The 16,148-nt window shown below is 48.1% G+C and overlaps 3 protein-coding genes across 3 annotated transcripts; 1 reads left to right on the top strand and 2 right to left on the bottom strand.

The window, feature by feature from the left end:
• Nucleotides 1-26: 26 nt before the first annotated feature.
• On the bottom strand, nucleotides 27-761 carry IUM83_02065 (uncharacterized protein; the record flags this gene model as incomplete). Its single annotated transcript, XM_067925961.1, has 1 exon — nucleotides 27-761. The coding sequence occupies one exon, from the start codon at nucleotides 759-761 to the stop codon at nucleotides 27-29; it is 735 nt and encodes a 244-aa protein (XP_067800972.1).
• Nucleotides 762-4,778: 4,017 nt separating this feature from the next.
• On the top strand, nucleotides 4,779-5,528 carry IUM83_02064 (necrosis inducing-like protein NPP1 type; the record flags this gene model as incomplete). Its single annotated transcript, XM_067925960.1, has 1 exon — nucleotides 4,779-5,528. One exon carries the CDS (start codon nucleotides 4,779-4,781, stop codon nucleotides 5,526-5,528), a length of 750 nt encoding a protein of 249 aa, XP_067801021.1.
• A 9,783-nt stretch (nucleotides 5,529-15,311) lies between these two features.
• Nucleotides 15,312-15,773, bottom strand: IUM83_02063 (uncharacterized protein; the record flags this gene model as incomplete). Its single annotated transcript, XM_067925959.1, has 1 exon — nucleotides 15,312-15,773. The coding sequence occupies one exon, from the start codon at nucleotides 15,771-15,773 to the stop codon at nucleotides 15,312-15,314; it is 462 nt and encodes a 153-aa protein (XP_067801025.1).
• Between the last annotated feature and the right edge of the window lie 375 nt (nucleotides 15,774-16,148).

Here is a 16,148-nt window from a genome sequence, read left to right as displayed (position 1 = left end):
CGTGCAATAAACACAACTGCTGCTCCCTACTTGCTCTGCATCGCGGTCATCATGCGTTGCGTGAACACATCCAGCAACTTCACCATGCGCTCGTTCTCGTCGGCGCGTAAACGAGCTTGCTCTGCGCGGTCCTCAGCTCTCTCACGAGCGCGATCCAGACGTTCTTCGGCTCGTTCTTCTTTGCGAGCTGCTATGTCACGCTCCTTCATCTCCATCATGGCCATAGTAAGTTGGGCGAGGCGAACATGCTTCTTCGGTGGGGATCCGGCTTCGTCAGCGGCCGAAGATTGCTCCGGTCGCTCCATGGCTACCCGGCGAGCCACAAGCGACGCTGCCTCGTCTCGCTCGCGCTTCTTCTGTTCGTTTTGCTTTTTGCATTCTTGCTCCTGTTTAGCATCATCGAGGAGCTCTACAAGCTCATCAAGCAGCTGGTCTCTCTCCGTGACCTCCTCCACCACGCCAGACAGTAGCTCCGCCTCCTTCATCGCCTCTCGGTGAGTTTGAACAAGCTGGTTCATGCGTGACTGTGCGTTCTTGCCACTTAGCTTACTGCGCGAAAAGGCCGGCGAGGCTACGAGCGTTGCAGCAAGACTGTACCAGTGCTGCATGACCTTGCCCCGTGGCTTAGCAAAAGGCCGGTCAAGCAGCACTTGGCGAAGCAGAGCGACATCGTCTTCTTCGCTGTAGTTCTTACGGCGTGGTGGGGCTGTCGAGCGAGGTGGCTCGGTGGCAGGCTTCGAAGCCACAGTCGTTGCAGCCATGAGGTCGTGTGGGAGGCGGCAACTCTGGGAATGGGAAGGCTCCCACAGATTTCCGAATTCTGTGGGTGGCGGAGGGGGGTTCCCATAGAGGTGCCCTTTTTGTGTTTACTTTGCTGTGGGAATGGCAATGGGAGCCGCAGCGAAAACTCTCTATTGCTCGGTTGGCTTTTGTGTTTCGCTAGCTATCCATGTTCACACTAATACAACAATTCTATCAGAGCCGATTTGTAATATATGAGTGTAAAGTTTCCGGTAGTAGCATAATTCTGCTGTTCGTGGCTATTGGGTGTTGATGTGTAGATGTAGCACTTTTAGAAATTTGCAAGGGAAAATGTCAGTATGTGGTTAGTGAAAACGGCATCGGGGGTCTGGCAGTTATTCTTCGCGCGAGCAAGCAGGATGGCGTTCTGAACGTCCGAAGCTAGAGAAGTGATCACCCCGGTCATGTTTCCGCGATTGTATGCCGTGTCTAGTCGCAGATTCCCTTCCTCACAAACTACTTGATGGTAGGTTGACTGATGTTTCTTCAAAAGCTGCATTTTTTTGCTCGAGTACTTGGTTCCCTGGAGGCTCTGGAGCGACATCGGTCTATCGTAGAGGTACATTCCGTGTACTGGCGTCTGCCCGAGACGGTTGATGTCTTTCTTCTTGAATTGCGAATTCAATTCGAGAAGCCCCTTCTGATTTTCCCTCGATTTCATGTCATCTTGAATTGCGTTGGACTCTCCTTTGACATCACGATCCAGATGAGCTACGAACCAAAGCTTTAAACAGCTTTCGAAAGCTTCAGCCATGCTTCTCGTAGTCGTTGACTACCACGACCACGAAGCCACTTGGAGTCTGAATACATTTTTGGTCAGAGTCAAAGAGCTTTCTTTTCTTGGCGTAGGCACGGGCATACGCGTTGTCCTTCGTTTCAGCATAAAACCAGACCGCTAGGTGGACCTTCATGCGAATGAAGTGGCGAAAGATGCAAATTAAACTCAAAACCTCACGCTAAATCGACCGGGGTAATCCCGAACCGCTATTATTATACAATAAAATCAAAGTCAGACACTTCCAAGGGTATTTATCTCGGAATAAGAGTCTTTTTCACTAGCGCGAATCTTTAGTGACGTCAACAGCAAATACAGAAGCCAACCGAGCAATATTCGCACCGGGGTACCATTTCTAAAGTGCTACATCTACACTTCAACACCCAATAATCACGAAACAGCAGAATTATGCCACTGCCGGAAACTTTACACTCATATATTACGAATCGGCTCTGATAGAATTGCTGTATTAGTGTGTACATGCAAACTGCGGTGCCCCACTGCCACGGTGGCACACTCACGTGGGTGCGACCAAATGCGTGTGTTCGTTCTATTTCTGCTTCAACATTTATTACACACTAAGCAAATGTATTTTTGTGGTTGACATATGTTGTGTAGAGGCTCAACCAAATGTCTATTGACCTATCTTGACCTGACCTGGCATTGACCTCTTTCGGAGGCTATTGCTGGACCCTTTTGAAATCGACACATCGGACGAAGTCACGTGGTGCAGCAACGCATGGAATGCGCTGGACGCCAACACCATCAAATCTTGTTGGCGCCACGCCGGATTATACGTGGAATTAGTCACATAATGAACTAAATCAAGTATTTTGTCCCATCAATGGCAATTTTTGCCCTCTAATTGGCTCTTACCACTTGAAAGTTGTTATAAATCAGGTGTTCTGTAACGGGGTTACACGCACAAGTGGCTGCAAGCCACTTGTGAATTTAACAGATAGGTTATCTGTTAAAAGTTTTGAATACTTCCTCACCTTGGTGTAAGACACACCAATGGATACATTGAAGTGGACCACCACAATGAGTGGTCCACACCTACCCAAAGATCCTATTGGTAGAAAGCAACATCTTTCTACCAATCAGAGACATGCATATTAGCGGGGCTGTGACACCCACCCTTGTCAACCCCTTTCATAGACGATAAACAGTTTTTAGCAGATGTTAGAGGAATATCAATTTACAAACAATACAGTTCTCATTTTACCTAATCTATGTCACTTGGAATCCCTTCTTATTTAACTTATATTTGTGTATTCAAATATAATTAACCTAAGTAATTACTAAGTACTTACGCTTCCTCATACACGCTGCGCAACGTGTAAGCTAAAGTAGTGAGTCAAGTTAGACCCACTACACGTTCCTTAGTCACGCCCTCGTCTCTACAAAGTCCAGGTGCAGCAAAATTGTTTACATGAACGCGTATTATCATCATCAGCATTGCTGATTTAGCAAGACCGTCAAATCTCGGATTTCGATTCGTGTATAATACACTGGGATTGCTAAGGAGGGCCCTCATCAGGAGGACCCTCGTTATAACCAGGGCACATGGGTCAACAGGTGGCAGATAGTAACGGCCCGAAATGGGAAAGTTGCAAAGTCAGCTTCCATGTTTAGTTTTCCTTGTGTATTATATATTCCATTTACTTTCGGATTATTCTATGATGCTATTCTACCGACTTTAAGGTCCGTGTCTTTAAGAGCGAACGCCAATTAAAGTTTTCATAGATAGTAACCCAGGGTTACCAATTTGGTCAACTTCAATATATTATATAATGCAGTCAAATAGAAGATCCACGCTGTGTCTACGAAGTGGCATAACACTAGGCTATCCGGGGTTGTACGGTAGCTGAAAATAAGGAATCGAGTTTTGGGTTCTCGACAAATTTGCGATGGCTTTGTGCAAAATGAGCAACGCAAATATAGCTTCATTTCGCATATCTCTCGAGCACCAGAACGAGAACCCGCACCAGCGAGTGCGACCAGCCCCTTATGCGTCACCTGGGGATAAATGTGTAGTACTGGATCGTGTGCTGTTATGAGTCGATTGAGCGATCAACCCCATGTTTCTATGATGGAGGCCGCCAGGACACACTTGCCGGTAGCAAGTTACCGCACGGCTGCCGTGGTGACACGTGTCCTCCTACTATTGTCAAACTTGTAACTTGAAATAGTGGCGGTACGGTAACTTTTGTTGGCAAAAGCAATACATGTATTTCAATGTTGCTTTCAATCAGTGCCCGGTTTAGTTGAGCGTGATTACTTTACATGCACCACATGGCAGCACGTTCTGCTGTAAAGGAAAGGTGAAAAGAGGCGGACACATCTGTCGCAGCGATCTCCACAATCTCCAACCAGCACAGCGTCTATCGCCCAGCAGCAAACACACCAATACCAGCTAGGAGCCCTCCTCCCCAGGAACGCAACTACGCCGCCGGCGGCGTCATCATGAGCGTCCTGCTATAGTCATGCTGCCTGAGCGACCCGCCGTACCAGACTCACTCTTCTGCTTATTGGAGCTTCTGCTTAATGGAGCAGTTCAATGTGCGATGCACGATTATGTTTATCTTCCTTGCACTAAGCTGTGCTGGAAAAACGCTGTAGTTTTGAGCTCCCCGCGTTTGTGATCATGCATTAGCTGAAGAAATTTTCCTCCTAGGTATTGTGCATGTTGCTGGCTACAGTATCCCCTGGGGGATTCCCCAAGCGAGTCTATGACATGTCGAGCTCTTTATGAGCATGACTAGATATTGTGGTCCACAAACAATTTCTGAGGATCGTGCTCTTCACAATCTGGGATTCTGGAGATGAAAATCTTCAACTCGAAGACTTTTGCGACGTTTCTGTTCTCCCTCACCCGATCTGAATCAGATATGATGAGTCGCCTCTATTACAAGATTCAGCATGTTTCCCGATATCAACGCCTTGGACCGTATTACAGTAGGTATTTCTAACTGACACTGTTACTTCTTCAATAAACCGTATGTTCAAAGCTTAGAAACGTTCCCAGCTGGCTGGAGGTGAGTGTTGGGGCAAATCTTGCGTTTCACCACGGAAGCTGGAGCTACAGCTACTGTATCTGCCACAGGAACACGAAGTTGAGTCCTTGTCACAGCCAGTAAAGCGCCCACTCTCCAACATTCCGCGTTGGGCTCAAGTCAACTCCCACTCCACGGTCGCCACAATGCACTTTCGTGCTCTCCTCATCGCCGCCGTTGGTTGTCTCGCTGCCGTGCAAGCCAAGGTCAACTGGATCAACCACGACCAAGTCAAGCCATTCGCTCAACTTGCACCTACCAACGCTTCCGAGAAGGCCGCGATCAAGTTCAAGCCGCAACTGCATATCTCCTATGGCTGCCATCCTTACCCTGCAGTTCAAGCTGACGGATCGGTCAGTGACGGTCTGAAATGGGGTGGCAAGGCCGATGGGGAATGTAAAGGTTCCGGCTGGGGTTCCCAAGTGTACTCGCGCTCGGCTTGGTACAAGGGCAAGTGGGCCATCATGTACGCTTGGTACTTCCCTAAAGGCTGGGAAAAAAGATATAAGTATAATTATAGCCACCGCCACTTGTGGTTGTATCTCGTTCTGTGGATTGACAACCCTGAGGCCGAGAACCCGGCGATCCTCGGAGTGTGGGTGCGCACCGCGGGCGGGAACGAGCGGCGGACTCCTCCGGACGCGAAGTTCATCGACGGTTCCAGCCTGAAACTAGACTATTACAAGAGCTCCTGGCATGGCAAGACGGGGCTGCAGCTAACGGAAAACAAGGGCGAGTTCCAAGACCTCATCACATGGGAACAAATGACGGAGGAGGCTCGCAAGGCTCTGAGCGAAGCCGACTTTGACGGCCACTGGCAGGAGAGGAAGGACTTGGACGTCCCCTTCATTGACAGCGAATTCACAGGGAACCTCAAGAAGGCCTGGGTGTTTTAATTCAGCGTGTATAGAGGTTCTATCTAGGTAGGAATCTCCTCGAAGATGCTAAGGATGGAATGAAAGGTGTACTAACCCCCCAACACCCACTCGTTGATTAACAGCTACTAAAACCTGACTACTACCTCCGTTCGGAAATTGGTAACCGTTTCCATCATATTTCAGCCTACTCAACATAATTCCCCTTCTAAACCGATCCAGTTTGAATTCTGAATTTTCCTCGCTTTCCCCTGCTCACTGGTCACCGCACACTGGCCCCGCACACTGGTGGCTTCTGGATTCATTTCGAAAGTTGGCGCCTGAGGGAGGTTACGGATACGGGTAGTGAACGCCAGGCCGTCTGGGAAACCCTACTGCTTCGCAACGTAGGAGGCGTGCTTACACATGGGGAGATTGTCTGGGTTGCAATGTACTTCCACGTGGGCCGCCAAGTTGTCGAGCGCATTTGGAAGCGTGGAATTAACTCGATGGGAGATCGAGTAGCAGCTGTGGTCACGTCAAGAAAGAGTGCAAGATGGACCGCCGCCCCGCTGCCCCTGCCACGACTCTCGCCTCCCCCCCCCCCCCCCCCACCACGTCGACACCACGCGCTGACGCTACTGCGCCGAGGCCTGGAACGGCAGATTCGACGGATTCGACGGAGACGATGGAGCTGAACCCGAGGCTGCCGCTGGAGTTCTCCTGGGTGGACGAGGAGCGCCCGCCTTTCGTGCCCGGACCGATTCCCCCCGTGTCTTGCATTTACATGCGCTACGTGCCCAACGCTCGACTTGGTGCGCGTCGTGTGCTGGAAGCGATGCGGGATCCGACTCGGTTACTGACGATAAGCGTGAGGCGAAGGCTGAGAGCGACGTTTGCGCTCTGTGGCTAGGGAGAGTTCACTTGGGGGATGTTTGATCCAGCGACAGCGATCAATTTTGCGTTATGAGTTCCGTTTTACATGAGAAATAGTCGCTGGAAGGCAAGATTTGCCTCAGCATTTCTCATGACACAGTGATGAAGTTGACCCGTAAGCTTATGGCATCGAAGGTTCCTTTTGTCTCCAGGCTGAAAGCGTACGGGTAGCATGGGTACAATCCTCCTACCCGTACGCGCGGCCTCCGATAGTTTAATATGAAAGTTTGTATAAAATTACATATGGATAGCAAAAACGCTACGCGGATACGAAATCCGAGATTTGACGATCTTAGCCTACGATTTCGAGGTATTTTGAGGAGAACTTTGTTTGCAATTTTACGTGCGATCCTTGCTCATTTCAAGTATCTCTAAGTTGTGACTAGCTCTCTAAGTGATCATCTTTCCACTGTGCTCAGCCGTTTCTCCGTTGCATCTCTAGTTTTCTAAAAAAAAAATGGTGATTTTTATCGATTTGTCCAACTTCAGACAGCAATGTTGGCTGATGCGTAACTGGAATCGATCCAAGGAAAAAGCTGAGTACTCTTCAGGTTTTCCTCTTTCTCCTCATCTATTTTGTTTGTCTATTCGAGCTCTGTAGCGCTCAAACTTTGTTTTCAAAGTTGAGCCTACCCGTACGCGCGGGAGACTCACTATCCTACCCCTGGAGACAAAAGGATAAGCTTATGGCATCGATATCGTTTGGTCTGAAGCACTCGAGTAACACAATTGTAATACTACCTCCGTTCGGAAATAGATAACCATTTGTTTTTTTTTGCGCAACGCTCCGCCTCGTTCTTTTTCCTCATTATAAAATTGTGGGAGTGCTGGAGATCTAGAGTTGACACAAAGCGAGGCACAGTCCAGAGAGGCGCAGGCGTTTAAATTGTGGGAGGGCTGGAGATCTAGAGTGACACTAAGCAAGACACAGTCCAGAGAGGCGCAGGCGTTCTTGTTCCGCCGCACTACACACACAAAAATGGACAAATCGTTTTGCTACCTCCCTAGAAGAACGAACCCTAACTCAACCCCTCTGAGAATAATGGCCTCCATGGCGGATCACCTCCGATCGCAGGAATATGAGCGTGTGCGCCATTCCAAGTCGATGCTAGCTGAGCTGCGCTTGTGTGATGAAGACGCGGCGCGACTAGTTGAAGCGTACGAGCGCAACAACACATCGGCGTCGGAATACCTCGCTCTAGTGACGGAGAACCGTCCATTCACGCCAACGTCGACGACGCATGCTGTGATCATTGACTCCGGAACGTACTGCACGACCGTCGCGATGCCTGTCATCTTCAACGCCTTCCTTCAGGACCATGGAAACGCTGTTGTGCAAGAACTACTCTCGCGCTATCAAGTCGTTCTTGTGGAAAAAACACCTGCTGGTGGGATACTTGTTCATGTTCGTTCCGGTGAAGCCGAACGAAAGCTGGTAGGTCAAGAAGTCAACCTACTTGGTCGCAAGTTCAAGATCACGAGACAATCGCCTTTTGACAACAAGTTCTACCTTGATGTTTTTGGAGTTCGCTCCACTGAAACTGCCAATGAACTCTTCATGGGTTTAACTCGACTTGGCGCCAGACCATTTTTCCCGACGCCGCGTGACGTTAACATGGAAGCGCACGTAACTACACCCACGTGGCGATTCTACTTTGGACAAGAAGTTCATGCGTGCCTGAAAGTGGGTGGATACGTCACCAACCAGTTGGTCTGTGGTCGTAAGTACTACATTGCTCGAGGAAAACGATGTGGTGCTCCGCCGACACGTGCCGTTGGCTTCCGAAAGTCGCCGTATGCGGTGGTACTTCCACCAGACGGTGAACAGGCAAACAATACGAACCCGACTGCAAAAAAAAAGCAAATGGACTCAGCTGCTGCGAAACGTTGCCGAGAAGTGTCCTGCAGCCTACGGTAACCTCGGAGTTACCAGCGAGTTCTTTGCATGAACGAGAACCATTTGAGCTGGTTGTAAGCAACCAACATTCTCAATCATCAAGCGAAAATAAGGTGGATGAGTGCTCAGAAGACCTGAATGATGATCTTCACAACCCATGCTCCACAGAGCTAGAAACGGATGGGTTTGACGTTGAAATGCAATCAACAACAAGTGACGAGGATGTGGACATGGGCAGGCGTATGGAAACCGGTTTCAAGCGCATTGATCGATCCCAGGCGTCGTTTGCGGATGAAATTCCATACTCGTCTCTCGAAATTATGGATTATGAGTTTGAAACCTTTGAACCAGACTTCACGTTAGGCACAATTACTGGCATTCTTGTAATCCCTCATCTATCACCTTCGGGGGCAAGCCAAGAGGATAGTGAGCCTCTACCAACGAAGCGTCGCTCCTCTACCTCTGGAAACCCATCTAGTAACACGTTAGTGGCGGAGGAAGAGTTCCTGGTCGCTGCTGAAGAAGCAGAACTCGAATCTCATGAGGACCGCGTTGCCCAAAACATGCAGCACTTGAAGGCAAGTGAAACACTTCTGAAGACCTCTAAGAATATGGGCAAGATTGCAGCGTCTATCACGGCGATGCCATTGGCATGGTCTACTGCGCTTTGTGCGGACCTTGCAGAAGGTGGAGAATATGTCGAAGAGCTTGCTTCGATCCACTTGCTCAACCTCATCCTCGCAAAACGGGCGGGTCCGAATGTGAACCATCATTTAACAAACGCGTGGTTGCATCTCATCTACCTCTTGGAAAAACAAAGAAAACGTTCATGCAGTTTTTGGTCGAGGAACGGGAAACCGAAGTGAAGAAGTTAATGCCAAATGGGGCATTTTACGGCTGCTTAGTGCGTTTGAACTATTGCTAAACGCGATGTGCCCATTTCTGACCAATTCCAGTAAATGGATCGAGTGCATGACTGGGGTAAATGAGAAAATTATTCGATGCGGAGAACACACTCTCCTTACTGATCAGACCCTTTTGAAATTGATGGCGTCTTCATTAGACCAGCAATTGCTGAAGAAGCTGAGTCAAAAGCTACCAAAGAGCTCACTAATTGTTGGCATGCTCAAGTTATGTTCAAGCTCACTGACTGTTCAGGAACTTTCGAGTGTGACACTGGAAAGTTTGTCGCCAGCTACGAAGGCGCCGCCGACAATTAATATGGCCCCCGAAATCGATCTAGGTCAATCTTGCAAGATCTTGACCTGGAATGTGCATGGAGTAAAAGAGGGTGGACATTCGCTTATATCGCAGCACCTTAAATATTTTTATTTTTCATGTATTCAAGAAACGCGGTTTAAAAATCGACACCAAGTCAATCGATTTAGCTACTTGGTGCAGCATAGTTTTGGAGGACGAGTATTTATTTCGGATTGAAATGGTGCGGCACCGCAGACTACTTATCCAAGAAGTAGGTGTGTAGCAACCCTTATTCACGGATCTTGCCCGGGTGTTAAAACTGCGGGGATTGTTTCTTCAGCAACAATTCAGAATCGATACCTGCTGGTGAAGATGGACTGGGGAGAAACTATACGCTATATTCATAACATATATGCACCAAACGATGCGGCTTCGAGGAAGGCACTATTTGAACGACTTCCGACCGATTTGATAGTGACGGAGGCAATACTCATGTGATCTATGTGATCTGTGGAGATTTTAATCTTGCTTTGGATCCGCTAGTTGATACGATCACTGCATGTTCTCGACGTGACTCCAGTAGGAATGCTTTGATATCATGGATGACAGACCTAAATGTGGTAGATGCATGGAGACTCCATCATCCAGACTCAACCATATTTTCGGGTCCAATTCCTCGGCGGAATCGGCTAGACTATATCTTTATTTCTGACGATTTGATATCATCAAGTTATCATGATTCTGGATATAAAGATTGGGAAGGTAGTGACCACAGAGCTCACCATGTTGAGCTCACATCGTGGCATCACCCCACTGGCCCGGGTTTTTGGCGACTTCCTGGCTGGTTACTTCAGATACGACAACTCCGAGATGATATACGGGAGGAAGCTAAAAAGGTCCTCCAGATTCTAAAAACCTCGAGGAACCCCGGAATTGTGTGGAAAACATGGAAACAGCGAATGAAGAGCTACCTCAAAAAATGCCATAATAATTTAAAATCAACTGCACGAGCTGAACTCACCCATGCTCGACAGCAATTGGAAGAATGTGCTTCGGCTGCTGGTCGAGATAGCGACAACGAGCAGATCTCTTTCGATCTTTATTTTGCAAAGAAGAGATACGAGGAGTGTAAGGAAGAATGGGAGGCGTTTCAAAGTACAGTTGGATTTGAGCGCACGGTAACTGAATCAGAGAAAAGCTCGACGTTTTTCTTTCGCTCTCCACGTTTTGAACCACGACATACACCGTTGGATTCGATAATGCGCTCAGATGGAACAGTATCTAGAGACCCAGTAGACATTATCAGTGGCTTTCAACGTCATTGGGGGGAAATCCTCGGAGATTCTCGATACGCGCAGAATGAATCACAGCCAAATGAAAATGCCCAACAACAATTACTGGACTCAATTGATCGTACGCTTACAACGGAAGCAAAACAAATTCTTGATTCGGAGCTAACCGGGGAAGACGTAGCTGATGCAATACGATCCATGCGTGGGCATTCTGCTCCGGGGCCCGATGGATTCACCACAGCCTTTTATCAAATTGATTCTGCGGTGTTTGGAGAAATACTACACATTGTGTTTCGATATCAACTGCAACAGGGAGAACATCTACCACACCAGAGGTATTCATCGGTAGTGCTCCTTTTCAAAAAGGGGGACCGTTCGAACCCTGGTAATTTTCGACCGATAACACTAATGCCCGTGGAAGTCAAGGCACTATCCAAAACACTGACAGAAAGACTAAAACCTTTCATGACATTGCTAGTTCATCCAGATGAAAAGGTTTCATTCCTAGAAGATCCATTCATCACCAAGTAATGCTAGTTCGAGATCTTCAACACTTGGTACTAGTCGAGGGGGGGAAAGCTGTTGCTGCATTTCTTGATTTTGCCAAAGCGTATGAGCGCGTGAATAGAGACTATTTACTGAAAGTAATGGAGCGTCAAGGTTTTGGACCCAAGTATTTAACATGGATAAAGCTCCTCTACAATCGGTCACAATGCTCATTAATGATAAATGGATGGGCGCAAGCTGCTCTAGAGCCCTCTCGAGGGGTTAAGCAAGGTGATTCGTTATCACCTTTTCTTTTTGCTTTAGCTCTGGAACCTTTGGGAAATTTGCTTCGTGCACAACGGCAATGGGGTGTTGCGGTTGATGAGGAGGTATCGATTCCTGTGGCCTTTTTCGCAGACGACACTGTGTTATTTTCAATGGATGTAACACATCTACAACGACAATTGCGAATATTTGACATGTATTGTGCTGGATCAGGCGCTAAGCTTAACCCTGCCAAGAGTGTGATTATGAGTCTAAATAGGCATCGCTCAGCACCCAAGCTTGAACCGCTACATTTGCTGCAGGATGACGAGATCGTAAAATACCTTGGAATTCCGTTCGGAAATTTTGATACCTCCACCCAACTAGCCGAGACTTTGGATCAAAAGTTAATGAATCGTCTTCGCTTGTGGAAGGGAAGGGCACGTACTCTAATGGGGCGCCAGTTAATTGTTCAAGCGATGATAGTATCAACGATTTGGTACTTCACAACCACAGTTAATATCCCAGTTCGTTTTATTAATCGGTGGCAAGGTGTTGTGACCCGATACGTGTTGTACAATAGAGTGTCAACAAGATCCGGGGGAATAAACATAGTAAAAAAAGGAATGGCGATATTACCATGAGAAAAAGATGGAATTGGAGTACCGGACATCGCAGTAATTGTCAAAAGACAGCGTTTTAAGATACTTCAACAATTTATACAGGCGCTGCAAACTCACGATGAAGATACAGACTCTGAGTGGTACCGTCCAATAACGGGATTATTGTTCCAACGATACGGAGCATTTTCTCGTAAGTGGTCGGTTGAGTTTCTTATCCAGAACCCACCAAAACCGCCTGGTTGGAGGGCAACGAAGTTACCCATTTGGTGGCGTCAGCTATTAAAGGATTGGAACCGTTTAAAATGGCCTCACCGTCACACTTTACAGTACACGAGAGCAAAATAGGTTCAATACGCGCTGTTTAGTCCAATCTAGTGGAATATATCAACAACCTTTCAAGTTTTTCATCGACAAGAAGCGGCTCGTACACCTCTGGGAACAGGAACAAATAACTTTAGATTCCTGTGCCGTGAACTAGCGCATAAACAACTTCGATGTGTAGCTGACTTTCTGGATGAATGTCGTCCCTGGCCCACTGCTTACGGGTTTTTCTGTAAGATTCGCACACTGGTACGGCCGATGCTAGGATCAAGAATTTTTGTGTCTGATATATTCACGTTATACCATCAAATGACTCAAATATTTCGTCGAGTGTTACCTCACCCAGAAGCTGGTTGAGTGAGTGTCGCTACGATGGGGATTTTTCCACCAACATTTGGAGTGATAACAGACAAAGGAACCAGATTCTTCCCGAACCTTCAGTTGACAGATTGGAACGAACTTCTACGACCTGCTAACGTGATAAGCACTCATCCAATGGAAGAGCTAAGTTGTTCAACAATACGAATTCATTCGACACTATCCCAGTACAATCTACTGCGCCGACGTCTTACTCCTGTAATCCATGACGTCATGCTTCGACTGTTTTTTGGAGATCTGATTGTTGGTTCAAGGCTCTACTTTCTCAAGTCACGCATTCCAAAAGTACAGGAATGTGTTCGGGAATCATGTACAGCCATTGAAACAGTTGAACACTGTTTCTTCACATGCCCTGCAATACATGAAATGTGGGTGACTCTTTGGAATCCATGGAGAAACGCTTTCCGCACAGACTTATGCTGGCGGCTATTGCTTTTCCCACAACCACAAGACACCGAAGCGGGATGGAGACACCTACACAAGGTTTTACTAATATTATGGAGAGTTCATACAGCAATAGTTTTTCATTCAACGTGGCGATTACGCAATGAACTGCACTTTCATGAAACAGAAGATAACCAGCCAAATATTCAGAGATTGGTGAAGTCATTTGATAGACATTGCCAGTATATCTTCCAGCATCCCGATACGCTCAAGCTATCCAAACAGACAGTTGCTGACGTGCTTAAACAACTAGGTTTTGATACGCCGACATCAATACGATTACCCACACCATGCCAACCAATTTGGATCCCAAGATAAGACCAAATTGTTTACTGTAGCCAATCGGTCTACTTGTAGCTAGCAAAACGAAACGTCCGCTAAATAGTTAATCAAATTTAATTCTTCTTCTACATACACAAAATGGATCTAAGATCTCACTACTACTAGTAGTACATACTTGAGGGGCACTTGATTTGGCTTCGGGTGCTACGAGGATCCCACTTGCTGCGATGGATAGCAGGGAGGCGCTCGCATTGGCGAGAGATGTTGCATCCCATGGCAATGGCGTTGGAAGACTGTCCGTTCGCATCAGTTTGTCCTTATGCAAATGTCCGACCCGGTAATCTTTTCCACCATTAGAGTTCATGATATGCTCCATGGGCGTTGGCAGCGGGAAGCGCGAGTCCTCCGTCCTCACCCTCTCATTCTTCAAACCTCCGCGTTTCAACTTCCATTCAGCGGCCGCAGCGATGAACTTGAGGGCTTTCGTTCTAGCCGCACTCGCGTCATTGGCTCCAGTTCAGGCTCAGGTGACCTATATCAACTACAACCAACTCGAGCCTTTCCCTCGGCCAAATCCAAAAGCCACCGCTGAACGAGCTGCGGTAAAGCACAAGCCCCAACGTGACGTTTCCTTCGGATGTCACCCGTACCCTGCGGTTCACGCTGACGGATTCGTGAGTGCTGGTCTGATAAGATCCGGATTGTCGGGTGGCGATTGCAAGAGCCCCAGTTTCGTTTTGCAAATGTACGTGCGTTTGGACTGGTTCAAGGACAGAGGGCCGTCACGTTCGCGTGATATTTGCCCAAACGACGGTTCAGCAGGTTCCAGCGTCGTCACTTTTGGGAGGTTGCTGTCGGTTGAATCGACGATCCCGCCCTTAACAATTCGACCATGCTAGGCGTGTAGATGAATTACAACAAGCGACTCAAGACGCAAACTCCGAAATATTTGGAGTGTGACGCTCGACTGGTTATTTGGATTGAGCTTTCCCAAGCCGAAACGTTGCTTCACGGAGAAGAAAGGCAAGTTCTAGGACGTGCTTCCCGTACGCTTTCAGCCTGGAGACAAAATCTAACGAATTCCAAAAACCGTCAGGACTCTTGTTTGCCAGTAAAAGTGCCGTCAGAATGAGTTACCATGTATCCGGATAGACTTGTTCATCCAGGTTTGAAAACTGCTTTCGTTTTTTTTTGTTTTTCTGCAGAATTAGCAAGCTGAAATTCTAAGTGGCCATGACTACATGCGGTTGCTGACGAAGGCGTAGTTTCCCGCTGTCGCAAGAACACTATAGATAGGGCGGAGAAACTCCGAAGTGAGCAACTGCTCGTTCGAGATCTTCCTCGCCTCAGTTAAAACATCAACGGCCCTCCTTCTCGGCCGTCTCTTCGAGCGCTCATGGAACCAAGCTATTTCTACCTTCGCCCGGGTTCCTTCGATATGGTTGGTTGAGCCTTCGGCAAGCCAGAATGCCCAACAACCCGCGGGGGCAAGCTTAAGGTGAAGTTAGTTCCAAGTGGGCGCTGGGAGGAGGAGCAAGTGCAGTCGATAGAGCTGACTCAGGACGAGCTCAGCCCTCCAGCGGTAATTGACGAGGAGGCTCTGGACGGTGTCGGCACCTTCGTGGGAAGTACCATATTAATATCGACCATCGGTGCAACAATCAGTGCAACTGCGTTTTGATTGGTAAAAAATCGCTCTAAACTACACGCGGAGCGCTGGGTGTCCGCCATTCTTCTTGTCGCGGCGAAGAGCTGTCAGGATCGCTGTCACTGGCCGCTGGCGTCCGTACGCTGCGTAGATCCTGTCGATAGCGACGTCGCTCGTGAGTCCCGCTCGAACGAGGTACGCCACACTATCCCAGAAAGCTTTCCGTCGCGAATATGCGAACTTATTTGCTCCTCTCTCTGCTCGTGTGAATTCTTTTGCAGGTTTGGTTCCATTCAAGCCGAACTCATACTCGTGCCACAACTGGAACAAATCTCGCGGCCTCTTGGCCAGACGCACGACTCTGCGAACTGCACCAACACCAGCAGTAACGTCAGAAACCTCACTGCCCTCTGTCAGCGTTCGGACAACAGGCTGCAATGCGATGCGTCGCATCACAGCCATCATTCTTCGGTGCTCCTGCTGCATTTCTGTTCTCAGCCGAAGGACCTCATTCATGGTGTTTGAGAGCTGGCGCTGCACTCCAAATAACTGTGAGTGTAATGCTGTGAACTCCGTTCGAGTATTGTCTGCGCTCATCCTGGTGGGAATGTTGCTGTGTTCTACAGGTGTGTTGCTATCAGAATATGGGCCGTCTTCTGTGAGCCCAATAAGCTGGAGTTGTGCACCCTCCCCCACGACCTGAATGGGAACCCGTTTGACGGGATTTACCGTAGGGTTTCCGCCAGCATCCCGATACGCTGTAATCACGCGCTGTTTCAGCGCCGTAGGGACTAATGCATAGTCAAACGAGCCGTCGGGCACCAGCGACGCCCACAACAAGACTATACTCAGTTCGTGTGCTACGCCTTCTCCCATTTTCTGCTTGATGAC

The sequence above is a fragment of the Phytophthora cinnamomi genome, assembly GCF_018691715.1.
Source record: "Phytophthora cinnamomi strain GKB4 chromosome Unknown Contig0, whole genome shotgun sequence".
In the NCBI taxonomy this organism is placed as follows: Eukaryota; Oomycota; class Peronosporomycetes; order Peronosporales; family Peronosporaceae; genus Phytophthora; species Phytophthora cinnamomi.
The sequence above is the reverse complement of the archived record's forward strand: the minus strand, read 5'-3'. Positions and strand labels throughout refer to the sequence as shown.